At 44.6% G+C, this 27820-nt stretch overlaps 1 protein-coding gene across 1 annotated transcript in view; it reads left to right on the top strand.

The window, feature by feature from the left end:
- The window catches only part of LOC114877166, a 171816-nt gene that overhangs the window by 81137 nt on the left and 62859 nt on the right, over positions 1-27820 (top strand). Inside the window, exon 3 of the mRNA XM_046290135.1 lies at positions 7941-8098. Coding sequence (XP_046146091.1) covers positions 8011-8098 — 88 coding nt within the window. The 5' untranslated portion in view covers positions 7941-8010. The remainder of the gene's footprint in view (positions 1-7940; positions 8099-27820) is intronic.

A 27820-nucleotide genomic window follows, 5' to 3' on the forward strand; every position in this document is an offset into this window, starting at 1 on the left:
CGAGCAGTCGCGTAGGCCGCAATATGGAATCTGAAGGAGACGTTTGTTAAATGACCCGGCTGCCGGTACAGACGGATGATAGATGAGGACGCGACTGCTCCTGGTGGAAAAGCTGGAAAAACGGCGCCGCCCTTGCACGGAATCCAATAAAACGAGTCCGCGTGCCGGTAGCTATATACAGGTTCGATCGGCCGCGAAGGAAATAAAGGATCGAGATAAAACCGCCAGCGACGTGCAGTAACACGTATTCTCGGCCAACTTGGGCCAATTATTTTTACCTCTGATGTTGGACGTTTTGACAGTTTCAGTTTCCGGACCTTTCCGCTCTTGACCGAAATGAAAAGCAGTCCGATTGACGAGTCGATTTCATCGATTCGATACAGATCGTATTGTATTTCGTAGCGATTATTTGTAAACGTGAAAATTTAACGGGGCTTGTATGTTGGAGTGGAGGAAAAAAATAGCGGTTGGCCGGGTCTAACGACAGGCTCGTTCATCGAATTTCTTCAGGATCTGCGCGAAAGACGGGATTCCACGGTTCTTCATTTTGTTTTACCGCGCACGAGAGAGCAGAACGGTGAAAAAGGAGGAAGAAAAGGATGGTGAGGAATGGCGGTGCGGTGTAGCGGCAGGACTGGAGAGCAATTCTCTTGACAATTTGGCCTGGCGGTTCGCCAACGGAGGCCAGTCGATTCAACTAATCTAAGTTGCTTAGCACGACTTCGTTCATCTCCTTCCACCATTGCCACCGCCAACCCCCATACCATCCCTCTCTACTTGGACTTGTTAGCTCTGCAACTACCCCTTTCTATCTCCTCTCCCACCCTTTCTATCTTTCCTCCTCGTCCAACTATGAATTCTCACGGGCTATGAATATGAATACATCGATAGCAAAGTATTTGTACGACGCGCGTTACATCTTTTCACTGTATCGTATCGTATCCTCGGCTTGCAAATTAATACGATTACTTTGTTCTTTCGCAAAAGTTTGTCCTTTGTTTTCTACCGTGCCGACTGACTGTGTTCCCTCTTTTCAAGTAATTCCCAGCTTTGTTGCCTTTGTTAATTCGTTCGAATCCGCAAACGAACTGCGGAACGGATCCGTTTGAAGCTTCAGGATCATGGAAAACGTAACTTTGATTTGTTATTATCATTATTGAAAATTCGTTGCTTTGAAGTTTTTACACTAGGATAATTTTCTCGACTCGATTGCTTCTTCAGTGGTGCACTTTCGAATGTACGAACATGTGAAATACGGAACGACATATTATAATCGACGATCCATTATTCAAACAGTTCAGTTTCCTTCGAAAATCTTCCAATCTGTCCAAGAGCAATTTCATTTTAAGAACCAATAACGTTTCAAAACTTTCAAAACTATTATCACATTATCACATTTATTAAGACCATTAAGTTCCCTGCAACTTTCCAAGAGTTTCAAGAATTTCCAACTTCAAATAAGCATCGAAGTGATTCGGGATTCTCTCTACGGTGACTTAATTTGCTCGAAAACTGGAGGAGAAAAGGGAGTGCCCGTCACCGGTTACGATCGATTAGGAGTGAAGCTCAAGGAGGCTGTTGTCATCGTGGTTGGCTAATTGAAAGCAGATTCGCGAGTTAGCGGAGATGCGTGCTGAAAAGGTGATACGCCCCGTCGTAACGCGACACCGAGGAAACTGGTGGCAGTTAGTAGCCAACGGTGTTTCGCGGTGCTTGCGCACTTTAGGGCACCCCGTAACAACCCCTGCGTCAGGAAAGGTTAGGCTGTTCCTGGAGGAACGCTATAATATCCGTTACGATGCCCTAGGTGGCTCGCAACTGTTATAACTCGAATAAGTTTGTAAGCAAGATTCCCTGTAGCCGGTGCCGGGCCTTGATACACACCCCCAACATCGCGTCACACGCGACAGAATGCAATTCCTCCTCGAGTAATTGCCTTTGGTAGTTCCGTTCGTGTACAACAGCAACGTTGTAATTTTTCGAATAGTTTATGTAAATTTTAACTGTCGCAAGGGACAGAAGGGACAGAAAGGGTTGGAAATCGGTCAACGAGTTTAATAACGACCGTAAAACGTGCTTCGATAGGTCTAGTTACGAGGCGACTGAACTCGGCGAGCAATAATCGAGGTTCGATCGTCTCTTTCCCGGTGCACGCGAAATTCCTAGCAGCCGTGGCACACGCACGCACCCAAACATCCGAGATACGCGTACCACGGGGCTTGGTTTCGCGCCCGACTGTCGGAAGCTGAACAGACGGTCCTGGAATTTCAGGCTGCCGAAGCACTCCGCCGACTACTCGAACGCTTCTGCGTGCTCTACGTTCGTGTGTCGCACACGCGTGTACATCGCAGGGGCAGAGAAGCGTCTTACTCGCTTGGAAAATTGTGTCACACAGATACGATACTGGATATTGGACAAAGTAATTGGAACATTGCCTTACCGATACACGTTTCTCTTATTAGGGGTGTGCAGAAGTTTCTAATATTTGAAAGAAAGATATATCTTGTAAAGGGGTACATACGGTACACCTGTCGATAAGGGTGATAAGGGGGATTGCCTGGAGCAGCAACTAGTTATCTGTTCACTCGGTGAAGCCATCAACGTGCACGCACCCTCGTCCTTGGAAGAGAACTCTCTCGTGTTAACTGCTTGACAAACTAAGTTAACGTTTCTTACGTTGTAATTGGCTCCACACGGCAGACAGAATTGTATAAGCCACGACGACGAGGACGACGACGGCGACGTCGGCTATGACGTCGTCGAAGAAGAGAAGTTAAAGGGAATGAGAAGGGATACGAAGGGATGATATTGTTGGCGTTACACCGGTTACCGCGTCGATTCAATTCGTGGAATCTTAAGGGGGTTGGTAGAACGGTGGAAAGCGTTGAAGGAAGTTTGACTCTCGATGCGTGTGGCAAATTGTCGTGAATTCGCTCGGTCCTTCCTTACCATCACCATCCTTCCTTCCACTCCGCGAATTCCGGTAATTTTGGGAAAGACAACAAAGAGGGATGTTAATTGCTACCGAGAATGAGAGACAGGATAATTGGTGGCAGATAGCGGAGCTACGAGCTACGAGGAAAACGCTTTTCCGTGATCGCGTCGCCATGGAAATTCGATTTACCACCCCCCAGTCGAATCTTCCTTGATTTCGCGACTCGGCAGTTTGCTCGACTCGCGAATCGAAATTCTCCACGGATTAATTCGATTTATTCTGATGTTCAATCTTCTTCGCAGATTGTTTGAGCACCTTCGCATATTTTGCGATTCTAATGCGTTTCACAATCTGTTTGATTCACCCTGTATGTACCTATAACGGAATGTAGAACACGCCGGTAGAATTTTAGCATGGAAGGTTATACATTTCAGGCTTTTAAAAATACCAGATTCTCCGGTGACCCGGATTCGTAGACCTTTGCAAAACTCTGTAAGACTGTGACCTAGTAAAGGTTCGTTGCATAGAATTCTTGGATAGCAAAAGGTTAAACGTTCCAACAGCGAACTCTCCTTTTGCTTTTTCTTCCTTTTATCCTACTGTTTTTCAGCGGGACCAAGGAAAAAGATCGAAGAATCCTCTGGCGCCTCGACGTTATCCTTTTTTCCTTTCCTCGTCATCTGTACGCGTCGACGATAATAACCGACGAACCGTTGCCTGCTCGACGACGGCGCAAATCTTCAATCTCGTTTGGCAAATGGCCGATCTCGAGGCACGTTTGCCAGCCGGGACAAAAGAAGTCGCTGCGACGTGTGTTCCTACCCGCGAATCCGTGCAAATCTTCACTCCCCCGCAGTGCAGCCGCATTGTTCGTCAGCCTGCCGTTTCCTCTTTCTTACCCTACAACCCCTTCCGTTCGAAGCTGCATTTCCGCTAATCGGTATCCGTTTACACAGGGATCAATTTGTTATTTATTTTTGTAGATTCTTCCCGTAATCCAATTTTCGATTCGAGGAAGTTCCATTGTCCCCGTTCGCCACTATTCGTAACTTCCGCTTTTCTTCGTTCTCTCTCGGTATTTCTTACTTCCTGGCGGACCGTTACATTTCACTTATGCCGACTAGAGTGTAGCTAACGTCTTCCGTTTCCAGCACCTTGCGCAACACTCGCGAAACAAGTTTTCCTTTCCATTCGAAAGCGATTTACCGAGCAACCCCGAGATTCCGTGATATTACGAGATATATGACAGGAAGACCGGAAGTACGGGGAGGACGATGGCTAGGTGTAATTTGACAGGATCACCTAGCAACGACACGGTAAAAATTTTTCACTCGAGTAGAATTCCATTGTTTGCGGCGAACATTCCGCGTACCCGTTGTTCTTCCACCACCAACTCCTTCCTCCGTCTCTGCTTTTTCCGTTCCTCTATTTTTTCTTTTTTCTTTTTTCTTTTTTTTCATTCATTTTTACGTAAGCAGAGTTTCGGTTTGACGATCTCGTTTGATAAATTCCCAGCCACCTACGAGCAAGGGGTGGGCGTTCATAACTCGCATAGCGAACGAACATTTTTTCGAAAATTAAACGGCATTGTTCGATGCTCCTGCATGTTTGACCGTCTGCTTTATTCCTTTCTTTCTCGTCGACATTCTTTTTTTTTCCGCGATGGATTTTGTTTAATAGGAATATCTGACGTGTTTCTTCAGACTTCCAATCTTAATTATATTTTCTAAAAATTGCCTTCCTCCCAAATGTTTGCCAACTCGAATTCTGTTCGAAAGAGACTTATTCGTAGACAGATTTGTAGAATTTGGTTTCGAAGTGGCTGATATTCGAGTCTGCGATTCGTTACTGGCCGTTCCTCTGGTTTCCGACAGACAGAAGCGAGATGAGTTTCGCGCTAATTCGAAAGACGAGCTGCGCCCCTGAGGCGGCTCTAATCTCGTTCGTGCCGCGTTCGCAGTATTGCGATGAAAGGCGTACCTTAATTTTCACCGTTCGTTCGCCGCACTGAAACGCAGAGGAAAAAAAAAAAGGAAAGGAAAGAAAAAGGGAAAAAGAAAAAGAGCTCGAAATACGATGGATGGATGGATGGATGGTAATGAGTGCGGCGTTCTGTCGCGGCGCGACGCTTCGAACTCGTCGGATTTCCAAAGTTATTCGAGCATTTTCTTTGTTCGAGCTCTCCATCGACGGGAGAAAAAGAGATCGCCTTTCAATTCTACCAGCACACCCTTTAATCCCACACTGGCTGGAATAATATTTCAATTGAGACGTCGTTGAAAGTGTTCCTTTATCCACTCGCGTCAATTATCCTAAGCTTTTCACGTTTTCAGCGCTAAACGCTTTTGACGAATGCCTCTCGAGTACGCCTAACATTCTCTTCCTTTTCTCAATTGATCATTGACAAATTTGCAAAATAACGGCTGTGAAAATTCTATTCTACTATTTTCGGCCTTTTCATATCTTTCGAGAAAGTTGGACAGGAAAGGCGGCCAGGGATTTTAGGTAAATTAATCGCCTGCTTTTACGTAGTAGACCCGAAGCGCGTCAGCCTTTTCGAGAAGGTTTTCAAAAGTTTTCCGCCGCGAAATGTAGCGGAAACGCTCGGTTCGATCTGGAAACGTGAAATAGGAAACTTGAGCGCGCCGTTACATCGAGCGATACTTGAAGCGTTCCGTGTCTCTTCGAAACTTCCGTCGAGTATAAATATTGAATCTCTATCAGTAATCCCAAACTTCTGCTCCCAGTTAATTTTACAAGCTGCTTTGACACCGTCCCCAACCCCCCTCAAATAAAGCATCCGAGCACCAGTCTAACTTGCAAGATACTTGTTTGTTTACTTATTTTAATGACAAGTAAAATTGCACGAATTACAAAGGTGCGCAAGAACGTACATAGCTACCGAAGAAGAAAAAATAGGTCACTCGATTTTCAAGAACTTGACGGAACTTTTGTAGAGTCTCGAGTGTTTTCTTCGCTCTTTCCAAACATTCGAAAACGCTTGAGATTTGGTTGATCAGATAGCGTCGTCGAGTGTCATCGTGCGGCTGCGATCAAAATTCACGGGTAGCTCTTCAGCGTAATTCACGGTGACGACTGGAAGACCGGGAGAGCGGGTTCGCGAGGGAAAACCTGAGAAAATCATCGTCGAGGACGTGCTCTTGGCGCAAAAAGCTCGAATGTCTGGCGAATCCCTTTGTTCGCGTACGTGAGCAGATAGCGACGCACCGCGACGCGGCTTCATTTGTGCCGTGACAAGAAAAAGTCGGAGAAAAAGAGGAAAAACGGCGGCCGAACATACAGGGTCGTTCGATAACACCAGAATCGTTTACTACCTGTTCGACCTATTATTTCAAACTTTTCTCTTTGGAAACACTCACAGAATGGTACAAGATTTTCTTCGCAATTTAGAAAACTTAAATGTGTGCTACCGACAGTTTATAATTAAAATCTCGCCTCGAAGCTGGTGAAAATTCAACTGAAAGTTTATTCTTAATTCGGTGGTAGACGTCTGATGGAATGTGTGATTCGTCCGGCAAATCTCCAAGTTGAAACAAACTTCCATCTCGTAAAGCCTTGTTCAAAAGGTAAACGACGCTTGAAACTTGCCGATTCGAACGCGTAACGAGCAAGTCGAATTGTACATGTATACGAGAGGAACACGATCAGACCACTCTGTAGAGGTGTCCAAATTTAGCGAACCACTCACGGTTGTCAGGGACTCGGTAGAAAAGCTGGCACGGATTGCTCGGCAAGTAAAGCGGAGTCGTTGATCAGATCCAGCGTCTACAAAGAGGCAGTGTTTGCTCGAACTTCCTTATTTTTCCGCAAGCGAAACGCTACGGAACGCGGCGCGGCCGTGGAGCGTGGCGAGACAAGGCGGAAAGAAGAAATGGGAGGAGAAGGAGTGAGTGGCGTTAGCCCTCGGGGCGCGTTGGGTTTCCATTATGCTAAACCGCAAATGGAGTCCTGCGATCGAGTGTCTCTCTGCACCACCCCCGCAGGCACACAAAGCCGTTGGAATAAGGCTCCTAAGGTGTAATGTTACCGAGAAATTAAATTCTCTCCTTCTCTCCCGACCGCCTTCGCCTCCGGCTCGATCCATCGTCCGATTCCTGCGTCTCCATTCCGCTTTTGCCCTATACCGACATCCGACATCCACCGTGGATAAGAACAATGAAGATTTTTCAATGCGATTGTTTGACAAATACAAATTCGAAAAAAAAGAAGGCGAACACATGGTTTTCTATTTCGTAGCATTAAGGTCGACAGGCGTTAATTTCATCGGCGACGAAGCCACAATTGGCTCGAAGGGTCACTGTCGACCGCTCCTCCCCCTTGTTCGAGCCTAACGACCCCTAATGATGGGTTAAAAATACCCGATCCCTGACTGAGATCGAGGGAGGTCGAGGCCGTCGCAAACACATCCGACATCAATACTTGAAAATATCCTCGCTTTATCGAATAAATTTCAACTAGGAAATTTTACTCGACACGTAAAGGACAGAGGTTCGATCGAGAATAATGACGGCGTTTATTCGCGAGGATCGTCAGGATCCTTTGGCGAGCGAAAAGCTTTACTCCTATAGGCGAGCTAACAAATTTTGACGCCTTAATGAACGCTGGATTAAACGTTCCAGGCTCATTAACTCAGCGTATTGGCGGGAAAAGCGGAAAGAAAAGAGACCCGTTCGCCGTAGGATACTTGCAGCTGGAAAAGAATTATACGAGTAATCACCTTGCATCCGCGATAATTGCAATTGACGAACGGAACAAAGGGTTAGCCTTCGCTTTGCCCTCGTTACTGCGAAAATTCAATCGCATCGAAATTTGTTTCGATAATTTGCTCTCGTTACCTACAAAGACGTTTCGTAACTGCTATCAGTTTCGATAGATCAGTCGTTATTGCATTAATTTACCACCATGAAAAATAATAGCAATAAAATTCGCAATAGAAATGTTTGCAATTCGTTTCTAACGTTTGTTCAATTCTTTTTTTTTTCAGAGGGGCTGTGATGAGGGAAGCCGGTTAAAGGACCCTGTGTCGCGCAGGCGCCGGTAGGAGTACAGGAAAGATGCTGCCTTCCTCGAGAGCTTTATTAAGCTCGCTGCTGCTTCTAATCATCGCTGGAAGCACCGGTGCCTTCAACTCCCGACAAGGAGGTAAGAAAGCTTCGCTCCAAGAGAGAGATGTTTTTGTCCTGCTGAAAGGCAACAACCGACGGCTCGGCCTCAGCTTCGACGACGAGGCGACGAGGCGACGAGTCGACCAGCCGACCAGACGACGACAACCTTCTCTCTTTCCGTTCTTCATCAATTTTCTGAAACTTTTCTCCTGGCAAATCTGGTTAAGTCGTTGACCGACTTCTCTTCAACGCTCTACTGCTATTATTATTCGTTTTTTTTTTTCTTACTCGTTTCGGTGTCGTCCAACGTTTTTAACGAACGACTCCGAGACAAAGATCGAGTACCTGTTGGACGACCGTCGCGGTTAAGTCCTGTTTTTAAATTATGTACCCAGTCGAAAGGACGACTCGGGTCAACTTTCTGAAACAATGCTCGTCTGACCTCCTGTTGCGTTAACCCTAGGCAACAGTCTCGCGAGAAATATTTGTACAGAAATGTTCTCATCGTCGCGAACGACCCTTGCTCGACGAACTTCGAGTCGTTTGAGAGCCAGTTTGGCAAAGAATCTTCGTAAAATGATGCGGGAGAAAAGTTTTTCAGCTTCGAGGTGAAAATTTATCAGCGATCTGGAAAAGTCTTAAATCTAGCTACGTTTTAAGCCAGCGAAAATCTGTTGAACACGTCTGTTTCGTAACTCGATTTAAAGAACAGCGCCGCATGCTGAATAACGAAACAGGCAGCGTTTTTCCGAATTTCCGGCCCAACATCTGAACTTACGTGACCTTATTTCGTGAAAGCTCCTGCACGCAATACTCAAAAAGTTTTTCGCGTCTTTCATCGTCCGACTTGGTCGACGTTATTCTCCATTTGTCCAACCGTTTGTTCGTGTTTCGCATTGCTTGCTAGAGAACAGCTCTTAGTGGCCATTTCCTAGATTAAGGTCAGCTGGAAAGCAAATAGTTGTTAGGGACTAGAGAAAGAGAAATTCCCTCTCTGTCCGACGTCGACTGAACTTCCTGTGTATACGTTTCTAGAAAACTATTTGCGCGCGAAACACCCGTCGCGTTTCAGAAATACCGGAGAGATACGAGCTGCTGATGGCGAGAGAGAATTGCTCCGACTTCTCCTTCATTTTCACCTAAACCTCCTTGTTTCACCTCCACCGAGAAACCTTCGAAACGAACCTTCTCAGTTGTTGTCAGAGTTACGTGTTTAATGCCTGCTAGTTTGTCTTTCATTAGTGTCTGGCGTAAAGTTAACCCTCGTCTAATCGCTATTTTATTTAAAGCTTTTCCTCTCCCTCCATATCTTCCGTCCTTTCATAAACGAACCACCCTAGAAATAAAAGTGGGCAGCGATTTGCTTCTCCAGTTGCAGAAAGGGTCGTCGCCAAAAGTTCTCAACCCCTTCGCCACCGAAGGTATTACAATTTTCTTCCATCCGAAAATGTCAGCGCCACTTCTTTCAATTGCAGGCTGCGGTTAGCGTATTACAGCCACGGCCGCAAGAAGTGGCACACTCGAGATTTTATTTTCGTGCGGGGCTCGCCAGAACGGGTCGAAAACGACCGCACTATCGTGTAACCCTTTAAACTCGGGGATAGCAGTTTCGCTCGCCCATTGACCCAGATCCCAGGCTGGAATTTCACCGAGCCACGAAAGATACTCGCCGGAGCAAGACCTCGACCTGCAACCCTTTTCAAATTAAGGTCACCATTTTTTTCTCCCCCTATATTCATTCTCGGGTTGGTCCGTTTCGACGAGACATCGATTAGTTTCTCGGTTCGATATCGAAAAGGAAAGTTAGGTTCGAGTAGAAGGGATGAATTGATCGCTGTGATCGTAGGGCAAATAAGATTATCTGATGGAATTTTAATGGTGAGCTCGCGTGGCCTCCGTGACGAGCAACCCTCTACTGCTCAAAGCGATCGTAAAGAGCGCTGTTCTGTCGCTTAATGCCCGAGTAAATTCGACCGCTTGCAACCCCCATCGCATGGGGGTTGTTTGCGCGTGCCTACGTAGCCGACATAGTCGACGTGTGACGTCGGCTAATCTACAACTCCACGAATTTACGCCCTTTGAGTTAACTATGCTATGGGTGTCTCATTGTTTTTTCTTTTTTTTAAACAAATATTATTTTGAAATTCATCGCATTAACGTCTGCTACTATGTACGAGTCGGATAGAATGTTGTTTTCAAAGGCACGGAATACCTTGAGAAGGTTTTCGTTTTATGCAACCAGTCTCCTCGACATCCACTCGCGTCGCGTTTCTCAAATTGGGTTGACAGTCCCATTCGCATGTGAAAACGGTCGAGTAGCCAACAAAGAGAGCCGTCTTGTTGCTCTCGTTCGAAAAAGACAGCGCCAACGTCTTCGAGGCGCCATTGCGACGGGAACAAGAAGAAAATTTGGAAGTGCATCGGGCAGACTGGGCGCCTAATTAAGAAGGGGTCAACGAACCTCGCGATCCGCGACGAGCGAAATCGAGAAAATCAAAAGCTATCTTTACCATCTTTACTTATCTGTTATTCAACCTGTACCATTTTTCGTCCAGAATAGTTTTCCTATGTTGCGCTATTTTTTTCATCGACAGCAACAGTTTCACTAAAACAGTATAGCATTAGCAATTTATCGGACCGAGCTGTCACTCCAGCTGTTCGGATAATCCGTATCTCGCTATACCGCAATTTAAACTTTAGACGTGAACTTTATTCATTACCTCCCATTTAACCGTAATTCGCGACAATGTACGAGCGAGTCTCGGTTTCAAACTTTCTCCCGCAAGATTGCATTATTTCACTCCATTTCCTTCTTTTTTTTTTTGTCGGCGCAACGATGAAGTATCTTCCGACAATAATGATAATAACTATCATAATAGTAATTTACGGGTTCATTTTCGTCGAAGTGTCAAACCGCAAACTCGCGACGCGAAAGGCGGCACAACGAAACGAGTCAGACCCTGGCCAATTACCATGCTCGTTTACGCCTGTACACGCTTTAATACCAGCGAAACTATTATAATCGTAACGCAACGTGGAAAGAGTAAACCTACGGAGAGGACAGGACGACGCGACTGGTCCAGTCAAAAGTGGCTTCGTTTCGAAAGGATTCGTAATTAAGCGGAATACGGGGAGAGAGAAGGCTTGTCCGCGCTTTGATCTTGCTTCGCGACTTGGAAAACACACGCTGTCGGAAGATCGCGTTTGTCACAGTAATTCATACTCGCCTTTATTGTCGTTTCGCCATTTAAAAGCGTGTTTGTCTGTTTATTAAGTTGGCAAAATATTTGAATCATAAATGGCTCGAACGTTCAAGCGGGAGAAACAATTTTACGTCGCTTCTTCATTTTTTCAAATAGTACTTAATGTTTAAGTAAGGCATGATAGAAACATCGTTAAAGCGATTAAAAGAAAAAAAGGAGGAAGCAACAAGTTTGAAATTTAGCAGCGACAAAGTCAGAATTGAAGAAAGAGAAAAGGATAAAAAGGAGGGAGAAAAGTGTCGCGAAAAGCGAACGTTCGCGACATTTCTCAAAGCGTGCGACCTCTGCCTGCTTGCCTGTTCGCCTGCTGCTCTTTTTCCGCCCGTTTCGTCCCGACTTCTTGTCTCGAGCTTCTCCTCCTGTTTTCTTCCCGGCCAGAACTTGTGCTAGCTCGGTGCTGTTCGTTGCAAGTGGCCGTCAGATAAAACTCGCCCAACTGAAGTCCCCGGACGCTCTCGCGTGAACTTTGCGCGTTCTGCGAGCGATAAGAGTAAGGACGTCGTGAAAATTCCGAGCCTCCGAGGCGACACGAACGCGCTTCCTCTCCCTTTATGTTTTACTTTCAGCCTGATAAATTGTTTACTCATCCGGGCGAACTTTCAAAGAGACCCGCTTCGCCCTCCTTGTCCCTTAGCGATCTCATAATGACTGGTTCTGCCTCTTTTTCCTTTTTTTTTTTTTATTCTTTCCTCTCTTTGGGGGGACGAGCTTTACTTGCTTGAGAAACTCAGTCGCAGTTTAGGTGAAAAAAGTACAAATTTACCGCAAAAGTTTCAGTCGCGAGGTGCCTTCAAGGAAATCCTCGAATAAAATTGGTCCAATTTCGGTCTAGTTTATCAAATTCATGACGCAATTACCGACACGTAAATTCTGTGGAAACAAACAAATTTTCAAGCATTATTCGTTAGTTACGGAAGTGAAAGAGGAAATTTACGACTGGTAGAGAATAGAAATGGTCGGTCGGTAGCGGAGCGATCGCGACGGGAACGAAATATTGAACGGGCTGAAACATACAGGCCGACTGAATTAATATTTCATAGGTAGAAAAACAATAACGCAGCGGCCAGCACGGTGAGCCCCCGGACGAGTCGAGAGCAGATTTAATTCCTTAAAAGCTAGTGCATTTCGAGATCCAGCTTTTACCCGGCACGTCGGGCATCCATTTGCTTTACGCGGGCACGCGAGAGCAACCGTCGCCGTCGCGAATGAAAGATAACGAGAGCTAGTCGCGCATCTCGCGGCATAAATTTTCTCTAATCAAAATTTGTCGGTGGGAAGGAAAATTTCAACGACGATTTTTTTGTCATCTGGGAAAATGTTTACCTTAAATGGTACGTGACAGAGGGTTAAAAAAAATCTAATCTTTATAGTTCATAGAATAGAAGGTACACATAAATTGTTAGGCGATCGAGAGTATCGTCGAGTCGATTTCTCACGCATTTTTCACGCAGGCGATCCTTGGTGCTGTTAAAAATGGTCAGATCCATCTTTCCCCAGCTACGAGCATAAATAATAAGCGCGATCATTTACCTGGCTGCCGACCGAATCGTTATTAATGGATTTTCGGTAAAAGCAACGCTCTTTTTATATCACCATCGCATAAATCGTTTTATCCCCGATATGACGCTATAAATAATTTCGTGTCTGCGTTTTTTCCACCGTCTGGTACATTCACCAGAGCACCCTCTCGTTTAACGTACTTTCAACTTCTTTCTCGTTCAGGAACTCCTGCTTTTTTTAAACCTTTCTACCGTATGATTTTCTTGTCAATTGAGTCCGTTTGAGCTAACTACTCGATTTTTCATTTCGGAAAGATGGAATAAAATATTCGCGCAGTGGCTATAGAAAAGGTGTCTGGAGGTATAAAATCGAGGGGAAAGGGAGAGTGGTTGGTTGGGTAAAGTGGCAAAGTTTCTCTCGACAAATCCATCTGTACCCGGGACCCGTGTCTCGCTCGCGACAGACAAAATGTCGTATGAATAACGGAGAGAACGGGCGATCGAAAATTCCGTGGAACTCTCGAAACGACTGAGAAACGTTAGGGAGAAAAACGACACGTTGCAAAGTTTTCTTCGCGGCTCTGACGATCGCGATACGAAAAGCTGGCTGTTGAAGAGAAATTGGAGAAAAAGGGAACGGGAACGCGTGTGAACATTGATGTACGAGAAGTAGAGGAAGGAAAGAGAGACATATTTAGTTTTATTTATGGTGAGCATAAAACGTCGGACGTGTATGAATAATTATTAAGCTGTATTTAGGGGGTATGCTTATCCAGATGGGCTGAAATGTGGATCAGGAATATAACTGATGAATGAAATGTTATCCTCTGGACCGTATACAGGTAAATGTAACAAAAGATCGGATAACAAAAAAAAAGAAGAAAATAGCCCGTGAATTCGTGCATTTCGATTAGTAGCGGTAATCGATGCTACCTGTTTCGCGAACACGAGCAACACATCACGATCAAATTAAATGCAAACAATTGCTCGCCGCTACGCGAGCGTCGATGGAAGAGCCAGTTGAAAAAAAAAAAAGGAAATCGGGCTGCTTCATGAATATTCCACGGGACTCGGTCGCTCTCTCATCCTCTGCCATTTTTCAAACGATCGAGGCAAAGTACTTTGGTACGTTGCCAGAAGCGAAAGAGCCCAAACTACACGCCTATTCTCCAAAGACATACCTGATTCCTCGCTTATTATCGGTTCGTTAGTCTCATCTGTTATCAGCGAATGGAACGGAAAGATGATTTAAGAGATAAGAAAGGAACTCGTCGTTTTGCGGCGGATTACTCGAGGCGTTTACTTTTCTAAGTAGTAAGACTCGACGCTAAAGCAGACGGTTGTTTTATCTCGGCTTCTGAAACACGTGCCAACAGACCTTGATCGTCAATCATTCGGTATCGAACGCGACGGATGCAGTGATTATTATTGTTATACAATTTATCTGACAGGTTGACCGGATGACGAGTTTTTAATTTGCCTTTCCGATTTCGCAAGGATCGCGGATGGGGCCAGGGGTCGCGTCGACGTATTTTTATTTTTGTTTCCCTCAACCCCCTCGGGTCACTCTTCGCCGTGCTTTTTTTTCTCCTTCTCTGCACGGCCATTTAGCGAGGAAATTTGTCGGACGGTGAAATATCTCTTTTGTCCTCCGTTGCGACAGCCGGCTCTCGATTATTTCGCCATCGTCCCGGCAGCGATGCTCGCACCACGAAAATCTCTCTGATCCGTTCCACGCTTCTATCCTCTTTTCTTTTATTTTTCTATTTTTTTTTTTTTTTTTTTTTTGTCATTTTGCAAACACGCGCGCGCGAAATCTTCTCGCTCCCTAACCGTTGTTTCGAGAGCAGGACCGGGAATTCAGTCGCGCCTCTGTAGCGTATTTTTCCGCCGGAAGGATCGACTTTCCAATTAACCTCCGCGTCTCGCCAATATAATATTCATTTTTTCGCTTAACACCCACTGCTTTCGATTATCTCGTCTTTCGCGAAAGAATTTTTTCAGTGAAATATTTCTAGCCTTTTTCTGGCTACGTTAGCGAAATTATGAAATTAGAGCATTTGGATGGGCTGCAACGATCGATTTATCTGGAAATCTGCAAGAGATAGTATCGAACACTCATCATTATCCACGTTATTCCGCGCGGTTCGGTTCAATCTAAATTCGCATTATTGCCGAGAAGCTAAACACGATACATTCTGCGATCCAACACCTAATACGGGTAATTCCGGTTTATTAGGCCGAACCGCATTAGGTTTCCGGCTTATTAGCTCGGAACCGAGCACCTTCGTGTCCATCGTTCGCAAACAAGTGCCTCTTTCTCTCTCCCTCTGGACGATCGTTCATCGATTCCGCTTCCGCGACCTCGTTGGCCCGGTTTACTTCATTTTATTCCACCGTTCCACCTTCCAGACTAGTTCGAAACGATGCCACGTTTCGTTCGCCACACTGCCAGAGAAAGTTCCTTTTGAAACCGAGACAAATCGGATTCCACGACGGGACACCGGTAGTTGGCCAAGTTTCCAACGTCTGGCAAACACGCTTTCCTCTTCTTACTCTCTTTAGACCACGCGATGTATTCTCCATTAGGCGCGAAATCTCCCACCTCGCCACCTGTCCCCTTTAATCTCTTGATATCCTCTATCCTAGCTTCTCTTTAATAAATTTCGTTGAAATATATTAAAATGCCGAGTAATAATTTCATCGTGGATCGAAGAGGGGCGGGCGGGAAGGATTTTGAATTTTCCGTAGAAGGCGCAACGAGTCGTGTTGGAGCTTCTTTGATCGTAGAAACGGAGACGACATCCATTCTTCTTTCAACAGAGCAGAACGATTTAGGCCCTCGAGCGTTCCCGAAATTCCACAAGGAATTGCTCCTCTCTCCTTCCTCCTTCTGCCTCGTTTCGTCTCGGTAACTCATAACGAAATGACAGAGTGACTCGTCACCGACGCTGCTCCCCTTTCCTCCTGAATTTTCATTTCTCTTTTTTCGCTTCTCCCGAGAACTTGTTAACGCGTTCACTACCAGCCTGACGTACGCCTTCGAAAAACTTCCTGTGTTATATTTAAAAAGCAATTCCAATATAAAATTCAGTCGACCTAAATGATTCGTATACAAGACAGGAATTTTTAAACCTGGAATTCCAACGTTTTCGATTCTCCATTCGACAAAAATTTATTGGTTTTTCGCTTTTCGACGTTTGCGCTAAAGAAACGAGCGACCGAAATTCTTCAAGTTGTCGGCGTTTTCATTCACCGGGAAATTGAGCAATATTTTTTCCCGCTAAAAGCTACGCTGTCTGGCGTAATCGACAAATTGCAGCGAACAGCATAGTCCAACCGACTGTGAAGCGAGCAACGCGATTTCGAGTTCCTTAAGAGTGTTGGCGAGCGGTTGTAACAAATTTGCTCGACTAAATTGCTTCCAGGAAGCGAAAGCTGCACCACTGCTTTCATACCCGTAGGATTAATGCTCTTCTGCTGTTTAAGAGACGGTTAAATGTATGTATATTTACCGACTAGGCATATTCGTTTATACTTCAACAATTTCCGGGAATATTAATTTGATTAGTACTTGCTCATTAACTCGGCTCAGTTACCTCGGTCGAATTGCGTTCAGTACGCGGTTCATCGTGTCATATATGCTTGACTGTTACTACTGCGGCGGTCGATCGGTTAGATTCTTACGCGTTTGTGGCTCGTGGTATTCCCTTAAGGCACAATTTTAATTAGTTAAGAGAAAGCATTCTTTAATAAACACGAAAACGAATCTAATATAATCACATTTTGTCTCATAATTAAAAACAGTAATTTAAATCTCCCTTCAAGCTGCCAGCGTAAAGTAACGCAATGCACATTTTCTGAGCTTCTTTTTCATTTTAATAAGTCAAAGTACAACTTAAACACCGTACTCGTTGTTTCGCAATTACTGTGAAACGTAAAACCGCATACGCGCATAGAAATTTCTTTGCTACGTTGCTGGGTTTTAAATCGATCCACGAGATCTTCCCAGCTTCTGTGTTTATGCAAATGTCGAGATATATTTAACCGTCATCGGGTGTTCCACGATGCTCGAGAACGACACTCCCTCGAAATAAAGACAGTAACGCAGGATTAATTTTGTTTTCCTAGCTGCCTGTTAGCCGACACTAAATTTACCGATCGTTCGTCGCCGGATTCGAACGCGTTTCGTTGGACACCTAATATTTCTCGAGCTGACAACGATAACCGGCGACCATCTTGTACACCATTTCCTTTTCTTCTTTTTCTCAACGTCCCGAGACACGCAACGCATCGTTCAAGATTTGCCACACTCCGGCATTCTCGCTCTTTTATTCCACGTTGGAATAACACGAAAACGCCTCGAGTAAAACCGTGCAACGACTCTACGGTTTATTTTAGATTTTCGTTCGTCGCCTCCTCTTCGTTCTCTTTTTCCATCTGTCCGCTTCTCTTACCTCCTTTATCCCTTTCGCACTTGCCACGATTTTCTCACTGCCTCTGACAAACGCTCGGGGCAGATTTTATATAAACAAAGATCATTTTGATGGGAGAAATTTTGTATGTTCAATTTCGGGGACTTAATTAGATAAATTTAAAGTGCAACAATCAAGGAGAGAGCGTGAGATATTTATCTAATGAAAATAGTGTCAAGAGATGTTCGTATCGAAATAACCAGACGCAAGGACAACAGGATTTTATGGTAGTTTGACAAGCTTTATAGCGGGTAATTCAAAGTTCTGGAGCTTTTACGCGAAAGCTAGTCCCAGCTCGCGTGCATGTTATAATAGAGCGAGCTATGAAGAGCAGTAAATTCCGAGTGAACTGGAGACATTAGCCGGGAAATTAAGATCCTGATGGCGTCTGGACGAATAAAATCGTCCATTCGGAGTAGAAGAGACGGAATGGTCGAACGTTTCCTCCGGTCAACAGGGAGTTAACTTCTCGTTTTTCGATGTGTTTGACGACAGAGACGCCTTGTCGTCGTCGTCGTTGTCGTTGTCATATCTCGGTCTTTGTATTTCTGCTAAACGACGCTGTTCTTCTCTTTCCTATTTTCGGCGGCTAAAAACAATACGATCCGGCGTTGTCAGGCGTCCAGAATCGTTTCAAATTCCCAGACACGTGTTCTTTATTTTGTAGCTGATTAAAGCAACGAACGGGTGAATAAATTTATAATTGATTGAATTATCCCTCTTTATATGCCAGGAATTATCATCCGTGGTGACAAGACAAAGATAGGAACGAAATTCCTTCGATCCATCTTTGTTTCTTTGCTGATGATTCTCATTTATGGCGACGATAAAGTTGCCACGTTACGCAAGAAGCTGGATTTCAGCCTGAAGCCTTAGCTTAGCCCGAAGATTGCTCTAATCCGTTGATTTATGAGCCGCTGGTTGTGTTACATTCTTTCCTCCCGAGCCTAATAATCGAAGTGGTTTCCGCCTACAATTAAACGAATCCCTCCGATTTCTTTTCGGCAAGATTTATCGAGTTGGCACACAGTGCGCGTGTAAAGGGATACTGCTCTTAATGGACATCTATTTATTTAAGCAATTTCACGAGGTTATATTTGTCCCGAGTATAGAGCAACAACAACATTATCTTATATTCTCTTGTGAATGAACAATTACCAGGAAACAAGGCCGCAGGAGAATTGAAAGATTCAGCAAAAGGGCTGGAACGTGGTGTGAAAATCACAAGACGTAGCGGGTTATCGAGAGCCTTTCTGGAAATTCGAACACGACCAGTGAATATTTCAATCGAGTATCGAATATATCCTTCGCTACGATTTACCGTGCGATCCGTGTACGCGTTCCTAAAGGAATTTAAAAAATTCACTCGACGTCCTGCAGAAGGTGGCTCGTCCCTTTTCCAGCTGCCCTCTCGACCGAGTCTCGAGTATCGATTCGGCGAGAAAATGAACGCTTTAATTAGCCTGTTACGTGATCGACGATGATGAACACGCGAATTTAACTTTCATGCCTGCTAGAAATCTACCTCTCTTAATTTTCAAACGCTCCTTTTCTTCACCCTCGCGATATAAACGTGAGAATTGCCGAGAAATTAAAAATAGTGCATCTTTAGAGACGCATCGTACGGTACGATGACTGTTTTCCACGGTGGTCCACGCACGAAGCCACGGACTGGCTGAAAAGACATACGACTTGGCTCGTGGAAGAGTATACGGGCGTTCGCGCCTCTTCCAGTCCCTATTATTAGTCCTAATAGACCATATGTCAGGAGAAGGAGGTCGTCGTTGCCCTCTTGTTCGCAACCGAACGAGCCAGAAACAACGATAATTTTGACTCTAATAAATCGTCATCCTTTGTGAAACACCGACGAAACTTTACCAAAGATCTTAATACACGCGCGCGACTACTTGAAAAATATTTAACTCGAGAAGCATCAAAAGTAGAATAACAATATTCGATGGGTTCATGAATTTTTGATAGTATACAACAACAGATTTCCGTCGAGGGAACACGGCAAGGTAGTTGGTTAAGGATCCCGTGTCGCGTTAACGTCGATCGAGGTTTCTCAGCGTGTCCCTAACTCCATTAAAGCGTCTCTCGGTGTTCTTTGAAAGTGCTTTGCATAAAGTAGAAGCCATTGCCGTAATGATGATCGACGTTACGCCGCGTCCCCGGCCGATTTCGCGAAGTTATATTTGATTTAATTAGCGGATATGAAGGTTATAAATCGTGGAAACGAGAAACGTCAAGCTTAATAAGTGGTCGTGTTAAATAAGTGAACCGGCATTATTCAGCTGTCTTTCTTACAATTAGATCCGGAAACATTTTGAAAATTCTCCAAGGAAACTCGGCCTGAACGAACTTGATATTCAAATGAAATGAAATGAAATGAAATGAAATGAAATGAGAAAGAATATATCCGATATGTTGTCACCCCTGTAGCGGCGGTGATTCGTCATCGAAACGCTTCTTGAGCCGACGATAATTCGAAATCGTCGTTCGTTCCGCGTCGCGACGCCTAAGCGTATCGGTGGAACGCGGCATCCGGCATTATCGTTGCATGATTTACGCGGCTCCGTTTCACCGTTCGCTCGGAAATTTAATGCTAGAGCTGAGAGAGGGAGAGAGAGAAGGCGAGAAATGGAAGCGCGTACGCGGGAAAACGGGCACGAGCGTTCACGGAATCGCGAGCCGAATACTGATGCATCACGCCTACACTACCGATTACGCGCAATCCTGCGCTCCCTGAACGCTCGTACGTTTCGCACGCGGTGTTCGTTGCATCCTGATACTCGTTTGTCCGAGAATTGTCGCTTGTAAACGAGTCGCCAACAACGCAATTGTATTTGTTTCAATCGAACCGCTCAGGATTTGTATGCAACGGTGGACAGAAATTTCACGCTTTTTCACCACGTATGTCGTCGTAAGACGTCGTCACCGACCATTATCCATCTTATAGCTCGAACTATGTTTTTGTAACGCCTTATAGGTTGTATCGCGACGATGAGATTCTTGAAGCGTTCATTCTATTACGAGAAGTTTGAGAGGCGCTTTATGGTTTCTCGTTAATGATGTTTACTTCTTCCAAACATCAGAATCCCCAGACGTTGCCCTCTTACCATGTAAGAGGGATGGAAGTTGAAAAGTTTGCTAAATATAACTTTACTAGCGAGTTATACGAGAGCAGCGGTAGCTTTCGTCCAACAGACAGCTTTCCTTCAATTCAGCCGCTCAGGCTGCACGCGGATTTCCTCTCCTTCCCTTTTATCGCCTTTAAACTTCGAATGGCCGCTTTTAAACGTAGTCACATCTGGTTAACTCGTGACAGTGAGAAGTCGGCAGTTATTTCGAACCGCTGACAAGGTATAATCAGCGAGAAGTTGCACAATTTTCAAACAGTTTGCGTGTACACACCTTAATGGTGGTTAACGAACGATAGCGACTCGAAGGATCTACATAATTAGCAAACTAAAGTTGCCGTATTGTCCAGTTTCAAAAGCTTTCGTGTAATCCTTGCTCAGCAAGAGTGTCATAAATCGAATCTGTTTCTCCCTGCATCGGAGAATGCAAGCAGACGGTGGATATGTAAATGAAAAGAGGGTGAGAAATAAGGTAGGGTGGTGTCGCTGAGTTTCGTAACGATAGATTTCGCCCTTCGTTCTTCTATCCCCGCTTGCTTCGGTTAAACGGGTAACCGCGGCGCATTCAGGATTACATCGCGTAAGAGGGTGGCTGGGAAACCCTCGTGAAAGCTCGACGGGTGATAAATAATCAGATTAATGAAAAATATTTCCTCGCCGCAACGACGTCCCTTCCAACCTTACACCTGATCCTTGCAGAACATTCGCTTTTCCTTCGCCAATCATACTAAAATCGTGGAGTGGCCGCAGGGCTTCTTCGGTTTCGGTGAAATTTCAGTAAGCCCAACCTTGGACAGTTTCGCTCGATCCGCTGTTCAATATTTCAGAGCAATTAGACGGTGATACAGATCCGACCTGGCGTGAATTATTAAGCAAAAGTCTCGAGTGAAACTAAACCGTGGCTCGAAGCGGATCATCCATTACTTAACGTCCGTTAACGCGTTTCGCCTGTAAAACGCGCCACCGGTAAGCACCCACCCATTTGCCACCCTTAATCGAAGGTACACGATTCGGGTTCTGTGTTTCGAACCTCCGTATTAGGCGATTACCCTCTCTGACAAGGGTTCGATCCTATCTACGAGGTAAACAAGACTAGAGCTCCGCGTTTCGGTGTTGCTTACCGAAAATGTTATTATTGCGTCTTGATTGCAACACCGGATCGTTATTACAATAGAAGATTGCGCGAGTGAATTTTCTCTGGACTAGTAAGGAAGGAAGGTAGAATCTATCCGAGCCAAGGTAACGAGCTAAACGAGAATTTAATCTAGAAATTCAAAATTACCATGGCTGTGGATGTCAGATTTCTCTGATTCCTCGAGAGCTAACTGAGAACAGTCTGACTTGAAGTTACGAAATTATCGAAGCTGGTTCGTCGAAAATTTGGTTAAAATTAGTTTCTTCGGTGTCAATTAGAAAGTTCCCTTCAAAATGATATCCTGGCTAACAGGCAGTTTATATTAGCACGCGAATTGCGATGAGACGCGGTTGAAGGAAGGATATTTCACTCCGTACCAACGATTTATCCTTAAAATGAATTTTCTCTGCGTTAGAAATATTTCGATCCCCGCAAATTCTTGGTCCATCGATCGATAGCGAAGGAAGATGTGTCTTCGTGACGACGGTAAATGAAAATATACACACCAGAGACCGAAAGTCAGGAAATTTCTTTTTTCTTACAAGGTTTCTTCGGAGATAACAGGACAGGATGGCCGCATTAGTCCTCGTGATCTATCACTTAGCGAGCTACCCTCGAGACTCGAAGGTAAGGACAGTTTTCGCGTGTGCCCTCTTTGCCTGTCGGTGAACACGTCCTTCGAAAATCCTTGCAACTTTTTAATTCTATCTCAGTTGACCCTCGTTGATCATTCTGTCAGCTGTATCCAAATCAGTTCTCTGTGAAAAACTTTCATCCTGAAACGGAAGATTTTTCCCTCGTCCGTGTTTCTGACGAGGATCGAGCCGATTTGATTGACGCGTATACCCTTAACGCGATTCAAGGTAAATACTTTAAATGTCGACTGGAAAATTTATTATTTTTTACAAACATCGATGGGAAATGGGAAGAATAGGTAAAAAATTTGCCAGATTGAAAGAAAAGACGATCTATCGGTTGGTTCGAGCGGGGGAGCGATCGTGGCAGCAGCGAGTCCCTGTTTCACCCCCCTGGGACCATCACAATCGGGACATTTTTCTCCGTTCCTCCCTGTTTCTTCTCGTCAATGACGCAAACTGATGTATGGCTCGTGATTGGAGTGAGTGTACATACACGAAGGGAATTCTCGTATCCCTCGAGGGGGAGGCTCTGGTCGCCGCGACATCCCGTGGGAAAAACTGCGCAGCTTTCCCTCCGCATCGGGAAAACCTGTACACGGTCTGTTGTCGAATTCGGACGCGCCTACTCGTTAATTGAATTCTATCAATTCTTTCTTCCATCCCTGTAACGCTACAACTTTCACCCCTGCGACTGATGGATAATCAATTTCCTTCTCTTCTCTTCTCTTCTCTCTTTCCGAAATATGGAAATATCATATGCATCGGTGTCGCGTCAACGATGCGGAATGATTCGACTTTAAAAATTATTGGATACGTACGACATCGCAAGATTCGAAGTAATTGCTCTTGTTGGTCGTATCTGTTGAACCAAGTATCCCTTCGCAGCCCCGATGTTCCCTTATTTACAGTTACGCAAGCAGAGGGTGCAATCGAAACCAGTAATAACCTCGTTAACGTCCGGCTCGAGTTGCCATTTCTTTCGTCCCTTTTCACTTGTCGACTCTCGTCGCGATTCCCAAGGGGTTTATGGAGAACTTCGAGGCTGGTTAACGTTCGACGAAATTGATATATCGTCGAAGAGAAGGGGCTGCTTGAGTGCCTCTTTACACTCGCTGCTTCGAAAGTGCTACACCATTTTTTTTATCGATTACATTGTCTAACGAATTTCACAATTTTATATATCACTTATAATATTAAGCTGTTATTGGAAAGCAAACCGTTGGACTAACGACGGGTACACAATGGGCTGGGATGGCGCAAATAATTTTGAAGGCTCTCGAATAAACAGAAATAAATGCGCGATAGATTAAGGGCCATAGTGAACGGCGTGCAATTTGATCGAATGGATAAATGCCGTTCCGAAAATGAACGACTTCATTTGTTCGGCCGTACTTACGAGCCGTTCCTCGTGCACTCACACCTACACCTACATTGATTTCATCGTAGATGAGCGTGTGTCGTGCCAAGCGTAGAGTGGTGCACGCTCGGCCCGGCTTAACGAGCTTCCAGATAAAACACCGAAAACGTCGTCGGGATTAATTAAATAATTAAAACGGGTAATTATCTCGACTCGACCATCTGCCTACGTGGGCCGACGGGCAAAGTGGAATCGTTAGGCTGGCGAACGCTCGAGCCAGTGTATCCTAGTTTTAGAGGGTAACACGAGATCGGCCGTGCTCGTTATTTCAATGAAATTCTTTTTACATGGTTATTCGAGTGATAAATTGTCGTATTCGTGGCCGAGGGATATTTTTCAATCGTTACGCAAACAATGCGAAACAAAAATTCCACGAGATTTTCCGCTAATTGTAAGGATCGATATCTTTCTTTTGGTTCGCTGCATCCTCTACCAATGAAATATGAAACTTTTACAGAGAACCTAAAGGGGAAACAAAATGGCGACAGGGAAGTTTGACGTTGGTACGCGAGCAGGCTTCGTAAAATCACTGGCGAATAACGTAGCTACGCGGCAGCATAGCGGAGTAATTAATTGAACATTAATAAAGTCGCGTAGCGAAGGCCGAAGGTCGGCCGAAATTTAATAGAGGGCCGGATATTACTTGAGCTCTCTGGCAAAAGGGAAACGGTTCTTTTCCCGTGAACGAAATCAACGTCACTTCCTGCCTCGATGTTTATTAGCTGGCATAGCGAAAGAAAAGCACGCGAACGTTAATGAGTCAATTAACCGACGGTTGATTGGCGAATCAAAAGGATACGACGCGACGTTACGAAGAAACGTCGCGTCGGTCGAGCAAGTTTTTTTCTTTATTAACAAAATTAGGGATCTGATTTGTTTAAATTTCATCTTTAAATAGGTGGTACGAATTTGTAAGCAGCTGTTGTTTGTATAGAGGCGCATAATTTATTATAATACGAATCTAGAGATAAAGGGTGAAAATTTGGCACGGTCGAGAAGCAAATGAAATTCAGCTGCGGCGAATGGAAAACAATCGTGGAAGTGAAACATGGGTAATCCGAGGCTCGAAATTGATATTACGCTCTCTCATCGAGATAACGCTCGGGCTCATTAAGGGAGAAAAATACGCGGTTGTTAATGACTTTATCAGGAGGAAGGGAGGGGTGGGTAAGCGTGGTTTCCGGCAGCCACTAAGACGCCGCATCGGAAGATTTAATCGCTGGGTATTTAGCCGTTTCTCTCCCTCGAAAAGAAAGAAAAAACGAAAAAGGCCAAGATTAATGGCCTCTGCGCGAGAAGCTGCAACGCAAATTTACATCGCGACGCGTTCTTTAAGAAAATTGCTACCCCTTATTCCGTGGAATATTCTTTCAGCAAAGATTTCCGCTGAGGAGTGTACTTTATGGATTTAATTTATCGACTTTATTTTCATTTCGTATCTTTATGTATCCGTTTTTGAAACACGCTTTGAAATAGCTCGTTCGCACCATTTACATATATGTATACGCGAACGATGCAAACTTTTGTCTACCTCTAATAATAAATCCATACGATATTAGCTCTGTGAACGGTTACGAACATCTCTCATCTTTCGTTCGGTATAACAGATATTACAACGTCGAGGAAACGAAGCAAAACTAACAGCGAAAATATTTCAATCGTGTTGCATCGCGTCACGTTCTCCCTCGAGAGACGAAAGGAGGGGCTGGCAATATTACGAGACGTTCTAATTAATTACGAAGCTCTGGAGAACGACGTTACCATCGCGGTAGCGAGATCTGTCCGGGAACTTTGTGGAGAAAAAATATTTTCCAATGAGTGAGAACGATGAAAGAGTTCGCGTTCGCGTTCGCGTTCGCGTTCGCTCGAACGTTTATCCAATTTTAGCAGAAGTTTCGCAAACGGAGAAAATTAACGGAGAAAATTAACGAGGAAAAAAGACGCGAAACGAAGAGGAATGGGTGATAATTCGCGGCTAGCCAGGTTGATTCGCGATTACGCGAAGCAATAACGTTTCCTTAACGCGACGAAATTTGCCCTGGGAAATTCTGCTACTTTGGACCAGAGGAAGGGCCAATAATTGCAATTCCCGCTTCTTCTCTTTTTTATCCATCCTCGTCGACGCTTTTTCTCCTCGCAATATTCGTGACTTTTGCAGCTTTTGACCGTGCAATATTCCCGGGATCGAGCTTCATTCGCCAACACCACGATGTTCCGCAATTAATTACAAGCTACGGCTTGTCGCGTTTTTCCAACCTGAAGCGGAGATTAATCGAAAAGAGATCCGAAATCATGACGCTCCGAATGTGTTGGACAAATATTTGCTTTTTAATTTGACATCGGTTTTGCGAACGAACGTTAACGAATTTTCCACGTTTTCTCTGTGGATACATACAGGGCGTCTCGTGAAGATTAAAATCCGAATTATGTAGCTTGAATACATCGTAAATTTATCTGGTTGGAAGAAGAAATTTCATTGGAAGGCTATTTTTCGGCTGCTATAGGTCTGGCTGATAGTACTCGAAAGGATGGAGGATAGAAACCGATACCCCGCAATTAATTACGAGTTGGCAAGTACCGATCGATCCGGCAATATTCGTTCGGCGAATGTTGCTTCTGGTCTTTCGTGTCGATTCGACCGGTCAAGTACCTAAGTACACACACCGGCATCGAAAGCGATTTAAAGCGGAACGATCCCACAAATTTCCGTTCGCTCTTCTCTTGCTAGAACGACTGCTCTTCACCCTCCAAAAAATCCTGTCAATTTTTTCTCTTCTACATTTCATTCAAACATTTAATCGATTGTGTTTTTCATTCAACGCTCCGTTTAACACTATCCTCGAAGAGAAAAGAAAAGCAGTCGTGCATGGTTGAGAATTTAAAGGCTAGGCGAAACGTCAGTGGAATTTCTTTCGGTAAAGTATCGCGCTCCTTTGCGTTTTAAATCGAATAATAAATAATAAACACGTAGTCGGGAGTAGGAAACGCGCCAAGTGGGCTCGGGGTCATTATTCTCCGGCCGCGCATTCCCAGTGACACGAATTTACACATTTTGCACATTGTATCCACTTTTCTCCGCGCGTGTCACGGAAATATAAACCGTTGCAGTAAATTCACGGACGAATGCGGCAGACGGTAGTTCTGTGTTAAACTACCTTTCGAGAAACCATGAAATTTCACCGATTTCGATGAAATAATTTCAAGGATATTTGATCGTTCGTACCCGAATCGTAAGTAACATCGAATTTCGAGGTTTTCTAAATTATTTTAAGCAGCGTACAACGTTCAGCTAAGAACGAGGATTACGGAACTTTTAATCTTGATGAATATTGTGTACGAAACCGCGACTGGAAAGTTTCCGATAAACTCGATAGGACGATTATGCCACCGCGACTATGGATTTGCGAAGCTCCAAGAATGCACGCGAATAATGAACGCTATCGGTTAAGTCGTTCCTATCCGTAAACTTGCTCTTATTCCAGTCTTATGAGATTATAACAGATTTACGGCTGACTTTGCGTCTTAATCGTCAGTCAGATTTTAATAAGAACCTATTAACACGTTTATCGCGGTCGTGTTCGATGTAATCGAATAATTGAAAAACAAGTTTAACGTGAAAACGCGAGCAACGTTAGATGCCAGAAATGAATAAAATTCGTTGCTGCTTCTGAAATCGAATCAATCACTTAAGTCGTCTGGTCGTCGGTAGGAAACTATCCAATTACCGGAACGTTGGTTTTCTCGAAGAAACACAATTTTCTCTGTTGAAGAGCAGAGCGATGCACTCGTATGACGGCACGATCGCCCGGAGGCGGTAGAATTTAATTATCATTTCACACTGAAAGATTGCTTCAGTCGGCGCGGCGGGTGTACACGAATGTGTTTTATTCCCTCGTGACGGCCCGAATCAAGTGTAATTACCAGCCTCGTGACCATGATTAATTTGTACGCATTTTAATAATTCGTTGCCTCCTACGCTTTATTCCAGTCAAGCAATTAGCGGCGAAAATGAATTCGTTATTAATTGGATGTTAACTTGATATCGCGATGAATATCGAGTACTCGATGCGCTGCGCTCGATATCGTTTATTAACGAGATCGCGTGCAAAACTTTGCAAACTTGTCGTCGATTTGCAAATCTTCCAACGACTTGACATTTCTTTTCCTTATAATCACTCCCAAGGTACCGATC

Source organism: Osmia bicornis, chromosome 2, assembly GCF_907164935.1.
Source record: "Osmia bicornis bicornis chromosome 2, iOsmBic2.1, whole genome shotgun sequence".
Lineage (NCBI taxonomy): Eukaryota > Metazoa > Arthropoda > Insecta > Hymenoptera > Megachilidae > Osmia > Osmia bicornis.